Source organism: Salvelinus sp. IW2-2015, linkage group LG3 (genome assembly GCF_002910315.2).
Source record: "Salvelinus sp. IW2-2015 linkage group LG3, ASM291031v2, whole genome shotgun sequence".
Classification (NCBI taxonomy): domain Eukaryota; kingdom Metazoa; phylum Chordata; class Actinopteri; order Salmoniformes; family Salmonidae; genus Salvelinus; species Salvelinus sp. IW2-2015.
This window is the reverse complement of record NC_036840.1, coordinates 4,195,164-4,203,120: the sequence shown is the minus strand read 5'-3', so window position 1 is coordinate 4,203,120 and position 7,957 is coordinate 4,195,164. Positions and strand designations below refer to the sequence as shown.

General features: G+C 43.0%; 2 protein-coding genes across 3 annotated transcripts in view; one reads left to right on the top strand and one right to left on the bottom strand.

Annotated features, from left to right (window-relative positions):
• The first annotated feature begins 304 nt into the window (after positions 1-304).
• On the top strand, positions 305-4,467 carry LOC111982715 (NADH-cytochrome b5 reductase 3). The gene is made up of 9 exons (XM_024014322.2): positions 305-584; positions 1,631-1,756; positions 2,686-2,758; positions 2,963-3,069; positions 3,165-3,294; positions 3,556-3,639; positions 3,732-3,817; positions 3,920-4,019; positions 4,207-4,467. The coding sequence occupies exons 1-9, from the start codon at positions 564-566 to the stop codon at positions 4,377-4,379; spliced, it is 900 nt and encodes a 299-aa protein (XP_023870090.1). The 5' UTR covers positions 305-563; the 3' UTR covers positions 4,380-4,467.
• A 1,992-nt stretch (positions 4,468-6,459) lies between these two features.
• LOC111982691 (liprin-beta-1) overlaps positions 6,460-7,957 on the bottom strand; it is a 31,108-nt gene continuing 29,610 nt past the window's right edge. For both annotated transcript variants that reach the window (XM_024014305.2, XM_024014311.2), the window contains 3 exons: positions 7,746-7,895; positions 7,434-7,499; positions 6,460-6,880 (listed from right to left, as the gene is read on the bottom strand). In XM_024014305.2, coding sequence (XP_023870073.1) covers positions 6,794-6,880; positions 7,434-7,499; positions 7,746-7,895 — 303 coding nt within the window. In that variant the 3' untranslated portion in view covers positions 6,460-6,793. The remainder of the gene's footprint in view (positions 6,881-7,433; positions 7,500-7,745; positions 7,896-7,957) is intronic.

Sequence of the window (7,957 nt, the reverse complement as noted above, 5' to 3'; positions counted from 1 at the left end):
ATTTCTTATGACCTTTGTTTTCACATTTGTAGGTCTAGTTTGGTGCTGGAGATAATTAATAAAATGTTGAAAAGTGGCGGAATTGCCCTTTACAATGGCTATTCAGCATKAAACGCGACTTCATTCATTGTAGCCAGACAGGCATGTTCAAAGCAGTTTTCATGAAAAGTCATGGGTCGTGCATGGACTCTTATTTTGAAAAGCGTGTTTACAACTGCAGAGGTTGAGCGCTAATTACTTATGACGCGTTCAAAACAACTGTGAACTCAAAAATATCTGATTTAAGACTTCAGTGCGTTCAAGACAGCTGTGAATTTGCGAGAGAAAATGCGAAAGATCGTTTTGAACGGTCATCCAACTCGGAATTCCAACTCGTGAATTCGGGCCTCTTTCTAGAACTCCAACATTCCGACCTGAAGATCATCTACGTCATAATTTGATCTCGTATTGTTTCCGAGTTCCCAGTTGCCTTGAAAGCCCCCGAGTCAGTARTTTGACAGCGCGACGGTTTTTCTTCGGAGAACAGACTTTTCGCTGTTGCCTTGTAAGGTGTCAAAAATAAGATGCTGTCTTACATCATTGGGGTAAGTATAATTGCCAGCTAGCTAAATATGATATTTTTTACATTGGCTTAGGCTGAGCTACAGTTGTGCGATTTGACAGTGCCAAGGAATCTATAGCAAACGGCAGGCAAGCTAGCTATGMTTGGCTAACTAGTACTGTAGACTACAGTGTAGCTAGTAACAGATCTTCGTCGTGAACCATCAGGTTTGTAATCCACCGTAGCAAGTAAGTCATATGGTATATAGTAAACTGTCATCATAACTAGCTAACTTGATAACCAAAGCTTTGCCTCTTATTGAGATGTTTGGGCGTTTAGATAGCAAGTTGCATGGCGCTAGGGAGTGACTTAACGTTACCTAGTTTACGTGATTGACAGTCGGGTTAATTTCTGATCAAAATAGCCAGCATGGAGATCTCTGCACACTTGTCAAAAGAGTGCACGCCCTGTGGCTCTACCATGTCGTTATTAAGTTAGCTAGCTACTAGCTATCGAACAGTGGTGAGCGCAGCAGTTTGGTCCAATGTTGGGGTGATTGTTTATTTAACTAGGCATGTCAGTTAAGAACACATTCTTATTTACAATGACGGCCAAACCCGGACGACGCTGTGCKAATTGGGACGCTGCGCCGCCCTATGGGACTCCCAATCACCACCAGATGTGATACAGCCTGGAATCGAACCAGGGACTGTAGTGAGGCCTCTTGCACTGAGATGCAGTGCCTTACCGCTGCGCAGCTCGGGGAAATTCGGGTTTCCCCAGTGTTCCTCTGACATAACCACTCCCCTATTTTTAGGGATGCGTTGTGCCTATCCATTATGACTAAACTATTTGTCAAGTTAGGTGTAATATACAATGCATCAGTCAGTGTGATATCAGTAAAAAAATGAGGTATATCCTAATTAACTGTTAAATACCTGTTTTTGTTGACTTGTTGGTACAGTCTGTAATTTTCCCCTCCCAATCACGGCAYCAGTCTTTACAATGTTSAACATTMTAAAGATCGACATCCTTATTTCCACAATAACTTCAACTGAAAAGGCAAACCTTACTTTCCCATCTCCGCAGCTCATTCGGAGCAGTATTGACAACATTATCAACCTCATCCTGAGCTTCTTTCTCTCAAAGAAGAAACCTGCCATCACCTTAGAGGACCCCAACATCAAATATGCATTAAAGCTGATAGATAAAGAGGTAAGAATTCTGTGTTGTGATCAGCTTATTATTACTCTGTACTGTGGTGAAACCATGTTCACATTATTAATATAATAGTGAATGAAACAAATTGGACTAAGAAATAATGAGTAACAATTGTGACTAGATAAGACATGTTTGAGGGAGACTCAAACATGTTCTAGGGAGACTTAGGGCAATTCCATGAAACAGAGCGATGCTCCGACTCAGATTTTTCACCTTAACATTTATGTAAAACAAAAACCAATGATTGCAAAGTTAAACAAACCATACAACTATGCACAATGACTACTTTTAACAATTTCAACACTCAAAAARAAATTTCCTTGAACAGTGCAGATGCAATGTTTAGTAACATAATGATCGCACAAACCGTCATTCTGTTACCAAACTTTGCATTTGCACTGAGTTCTATGCTTRGTAATCATTGTTGTTTTGTTTGAGTCAAATCATCACTGTTACTGTGGAAATGCCCCTTACCATTACTGGAACTGCACAAAGACCAAACACATAAATTAGGCTGGTCAGTGTCACAAGCCCTTTAGGACTTGGGCTGGGCAGCTGGTGCATTGCTACAGACTGCGGTTTCTCCATTTAGTGCAGAGGTCAATATGCAACCAGTCTGGATTATAGTTTGAAGTTATTGCTCTTGTACAGACTGCTACTGTGGATCAAGGCTAACAGTCAGTCAACTGTGTGTGGTTTATATCAGGGGTATTCAACTCACCCTATGAGGTCCGAAGCCTGCTGGTTTTCTGTTCAACCTGACAATTAATTGCACACTTGGTGTCCCAGGTCTAAATATAGCCCTAATTTAGAGGGAAACAGTGAGAGAACGTGGTGGAACAATCTTTGAGATCCAGAGTTGAGTTTGAGGGATCTATATCATGTCAGTGCAGCTGTAAAATACTATGMTGTGGTTCTCATAGATCATCAGTCATGACACAAGGAAATTCCGTTTTGCCCTGCGGGAAAAGGATCGTGTCCTTGGGCTACCCATTGGTGAGTACATTCAATTGATGTCGCTGTTCAACTTTRCAGCATTTATATAAAAACACTATTAGACTATAATATAGTGTAACATTGAATGAAATCCTGGTCTGAATCTGAAATCATACAAAAATGTATCTGTTTGTAGTGTTCGCACTATCATGACTACTCTTCATTTAAGTGGCCACCATACTTTGACTGTGTTTTCGTTCCCAGGGCAACACATATACCTGTCTGCCAAGCTGGATGGAGTCCTGGTGGTCAGACCGTACACACCTGTGTCTAGTGATGACGACGTAGGCTTCGTAGACCTGGTAGTCAAGGTACACAAATCATCTGAAGAAGCTTTCTCTGTACTATAATTCAACCTCCATCTCCTCAACCAGTTTTCCCAACAAATGTTCTTCTTGCTRTRCAGATTTACTACAAGAACGTTAATCCAAAGTTTCCTGAAGGTGGGAAGATGAGTCAGTACTTGGAAAGCCTCCGGATTGGCGACACCATTGATTTCAGAGGGCCCAGCGGCCTGCTGGTCTACCAAGGAAACGGTAAGTCATCACATTTGCCCGACATTGCCACTGTGTGGTAGATACAAGGACAACAATCACGTAATACCCTGTTATGTATATTTAGGCCTTGGCTGAAAATCTGTTTCTAAAGTGTTTAGTTGTCAATTGTGAAGAAGTGCATGCAAGCCACTCCTTTACTAAAGTGGTTAGTGGTCACTGCTCTGAGCTAGGTCAATGGTGAAGAAGTGCATGCAAGCCACTCCTTTACTAAAGTGGTTTGTTTATTGGGTGTTTCAACAGGGGCTTTTGCCATCAAGGCAGAAAAAAAGGCGGAGCCTGTGATCAAAACTGCCAAGCAAGTGGGCATGATCGCAGGAGGGACCGGTAAAACAAAAGCCACCATGCTCAATCTGTACATAGCAGAATGGCCATCTGTGATTGGTTGACATGTGTTCTATTGGATCCTGTTCCCTCAGGAATCACTCCCATGCTGCAGCTCATCACAGCTATAATGAAGGATCCCCAGGACCAGACAGTGTGTCACCTGCTCTTCGCCAACCAGGTGAGTTTACACCGCTTTCCTCATCTGGTTTGAATCTGATGTCAAGGAGTTCAAACATGGGCTAGTAGTCCCTAATATCTTCTCTATCCTATTCTCCCTCAGACTGAGAAAGACATCTTGCTTCGACCYGAGTTGGAGGAGATCGCAGCTAATCACCCAACCCYATTCAAGCTATGGTTCACCCTGGACAGGGCTCCTGAGGGTAAGAGATGACCATAACTTCTATTATGTTTCAGTGAACATGAGCTGATATAGGGAAACGAATGTTTGTTTGCCCTGTTGAAGTGGCAATAAAAGCTGTACAGAAGGTTCAGAAAGATTTAAGAGAAGGCTAAGAAAGAATCTTGTCTGGTCCGGAGTGACTTAAAGTTTAATGTCTCTTTACTCAGAGTGGGAGTACAGCCAAGGCTTCATCAGTGAAGACATGGTGAGGGACCACCTTCCACCCCCTGGAGACGACACTCTCATCCTCCTGTGTGGACCGCCTCCCATGATCCAGTTTGCCTGTAACCCCAACCTGGACAAAGTGGGCCACGCCAGCAGCCGGAGGTTCACCTTTTAGAAGCCACCCCAGGCGAGGGGTTAAAGAGGGTTTCCCCAGGGATCAATGATCAGCCACACCCAACATTTATTAAAACTCTTGCATCAGCGCTTGATCATCTATTGAAATCATTTCACAGCAGAATTAGTGGACCATTTTCTGTAATTTGGTGTGCCTTAAATCAGAACATGTTTTGGAAATGAACAGGTTTATCATTCTGAATTGAATCACTGGTAGTTGAACGTTCCTCCTGTCAAACTAATTGTGACCGATACCTGTATACTGAACAAAATATAAACTCGAGTTAGTTCATAGGATGAAATCAGTTAAGTTAACTGATTTCATCCTATGAACTCATTTAAGTTAAATGAATTAGGCCTGTGAAATCCATAGATTAGGGCCTATTTCTTGGGAGCCAATCAATGAGTTTTTCCCCACAAGAGCTTTGTTACAGACCAATACTCCTGGCCTTTGTCTTCAGCACAAGGTGCACTCATGCTTCTTGATATGCATTATCTTGGCAAAGGAGAAATGCTCACTAACAGGGAAGTAAACATATTTTTTACAATAAATAAGCTTTTTGTGCAACTGGAACATTTCTGCTCATGAAACCAACACTTTGCATATTGTTTTTTTTGTTCAGTATAGTTTGACTTGAGTGCCTAAGCAATACTTTTTTTGTATGCATAGCTGATGACCATAATACTGCTCAGTTGCTTCCACTGCAAACTATTCCCTAAAGTGTAATGTATAACTTTGCACATTGATGTACTTATTCCATATTGTTGCAGAAAGAGTGACTAAAAAGGGAGGATATCTTGAAGCTGTTACTGGAGTCTTTCCTCGTGCTTAAATGTCTTTACAGCACTTGAAATACGGTTTCATTATGCAACATGTRTGTTATATACATTGACAAATAAAATACAAATGCAATAAGTTGTCTGTCTAATAGGTTGGATTGGCACYCGTAGCCAAATTCTGATATCTTTTAACCAATCACATCAGGATGTGAAAAGATTTAGCACAGCCTTGAATGGGACTGACAGATCTAGTTGCTGGGTTGAACTAATTAATGGCTGTGGGTTCAAATCCCATTTCCAGGGGTGCAACTTTCACTGTGGACATGTCCCTCAAATTGCATTATCACTGATACAAAATGAGTGTTTTAGGACCATGTGGATCGAGCAGTAGGCTAAGCTGAGTTTATCGGACTGGGGGAGAAAAAATGTCAAAATGCAAAGAACTTAGGGGTCTCTGGCTGGTGTAAGGATCTATCCCCATAAGAAAGTGCTCAACTCAGTGAGACCTTGCTGAAGTGGAATAAATACTTCCACAAGTATCTCAGATTTGAAAATGTACATAGCTCACCCATCTAATAGGCACAGTCGTGTAGCCCATGTTTTTAATTGACAATTCTTTACAAAAATTATGCATAGAAACAGTACACAGTACATTACATTGTGTTCACTGATATGGTTAAGGCTTGCAAAACAATATTGCTTTCTGGTGATGTTTACATTCTAGAACGTTGGGATCCCATGTTCCTAAAATTCAACATGGCAGGACAAAGTGACAATATTGAATTACTTTGGGACAAAACATGCAGATAGGAGCATCAAATGAGAGGACAACATGGAGAGGAAATTATGGATTAAGCCAGACACCAATGTTTTGACTTCAGATCTAAGTGTCCCACTGCGAGTTGACCAATCTTTTAGGTTATATAATTGCTAATAGGAGTGAGAGGGTTCCAAAAATAAGTCAGGACAAGGGCATACCATGTAAGTACAGGGACTCATTTGTGGATATTCAAACAAATATATAAAAAACTGTTCTGTAACACTATAGTAAATGCTCCTATGTTGAAATCTCAAGTCATGCGTTACATTTCAACAACTTAAATAAATACACATGTATAACTTCACCTTGGAATGCAGAGCGAGATCGTAAATTGCTGAAACGACGTAAGTCTAAGGGCATAGGTGGTCTCAGGTTGTAGAAGACAGCTTATCAAGGTGTGTGTGGGGGGGGGGGGGGTGTTTGCAAGGCGACGCCAGCTGGGGCCAGTGATGTGTAAAACTCTGGATTGCTAATGCTATGTAACGGCCAATGAGGCTTTGAAGCCACCGGTCAGCCATATTGGTACTCCTCAGAAGGAGCACTCCTCCATAGGAATGAATTCTACAGCACTTCAATAAAATGTTTGTTGTAGTGGGGACAGTATCATTAGTACTACCTTGTATTTTTATGTTCAGGTCACATCATATTAAAGGTGTCRAATAGAATATACTTGTCAAAAACAAATGTAGACATTAATGCGCTTCTAAAATATTTTTTACAATGGAGGAGTAACAAAATGGCTGTGTGGTGGCTGCAAAACAGCACCCCGTGTCAGTCATCTAAAGTTAATACATTTAATTGGCGGGGACCCTCCCTCACAAGTTGGAGTCGTCATCGGTGACGCTGGCCTCGGGGGAGCGAGAGGAGACCTCGCTGAAGAACTCATCCTCCTTCAGCATGCTCTGAAACATGCAGGAGAAAAACACACTGAAGTCACACAGGAAAACAAGGAGATTAATAACAGTGCCAGAAGAGTGGCATGGTTGTTTTGCTAGAGCACAGCTTGCTGAGAGGCACATCAAGTGATTTGATGTGTGATCATGTGAGAATTTGTTTTTTCAATCTTGTCTCATCGCTGCAACTCCCAAACGGGCTCGGGAGAGGCGAAGTTCGAGTCATGCGTCCTCTGAAACAGGACTTGCCAAACCGCACTTCTTAACACCCGTCCGCTTAACCCGGAAGCCAGCCACACCAATGTGTCGGAGGAAACACCGTTCAACTGACGACGAGGTCAGCCTCTGGAGCGCGATGAACCAGGTAAAACCCCCCCGGCCAAACCCTCCCCTAACCCGGACGACGCTGGGCCAATTGTGCGCCGCCCTATGGGACTCCCGATCACAGCCGGTTGTGATACAGCCCGGGATCGAACCCGGGTCTGTAGTGACACCTCTAGCACTGCCTTAMACCGCTGCGRCACTTGGGAGGCCTCATGTGAGCTTTTTAATGACTTCTTACCGTCAGGTTGTCYATTTCCTCAGAAAATGCTCCTATCTGCCTCACAGCCCCTTCKGAGTCCTCCATCTAGGAATACAGACAGTGTTCAAGAGCACTTCACATGGAAAATTAAAAGTAAACCACTATCCTCTTGTGGTACCACATTCCACCCTCATCTGTTCATTGGAGTGCTCTAACCTCACCTAAAGGATGATTATCATTAATACTTTTWAAATAGTTAGCYCCTCAGTGGAAGGGGCTACAAAAAGCCACACTAAAACACCCATAATAGTGCATTCCCTGAAGTTGAAGGGGTTAATGGCAGTCCCCTACCTGGTCCAGGTCGTCCTCGTAGATCCTCAGGCCCCCCTGGAAGCTGCTGTTCTTGGGCATCTCCACATCCATGGGGCACACGTACTCCTCGCTGTCCTCCTGGCGCTTCTTACGCAGGGTCCCGAAGCCACCGAATGGCAGCCTTCTGGGCTGGAGGAGGAGAGAGGATGATGGGAGAGAGTCAGTCAAATGGGGACAAACGGCTGTGTGCC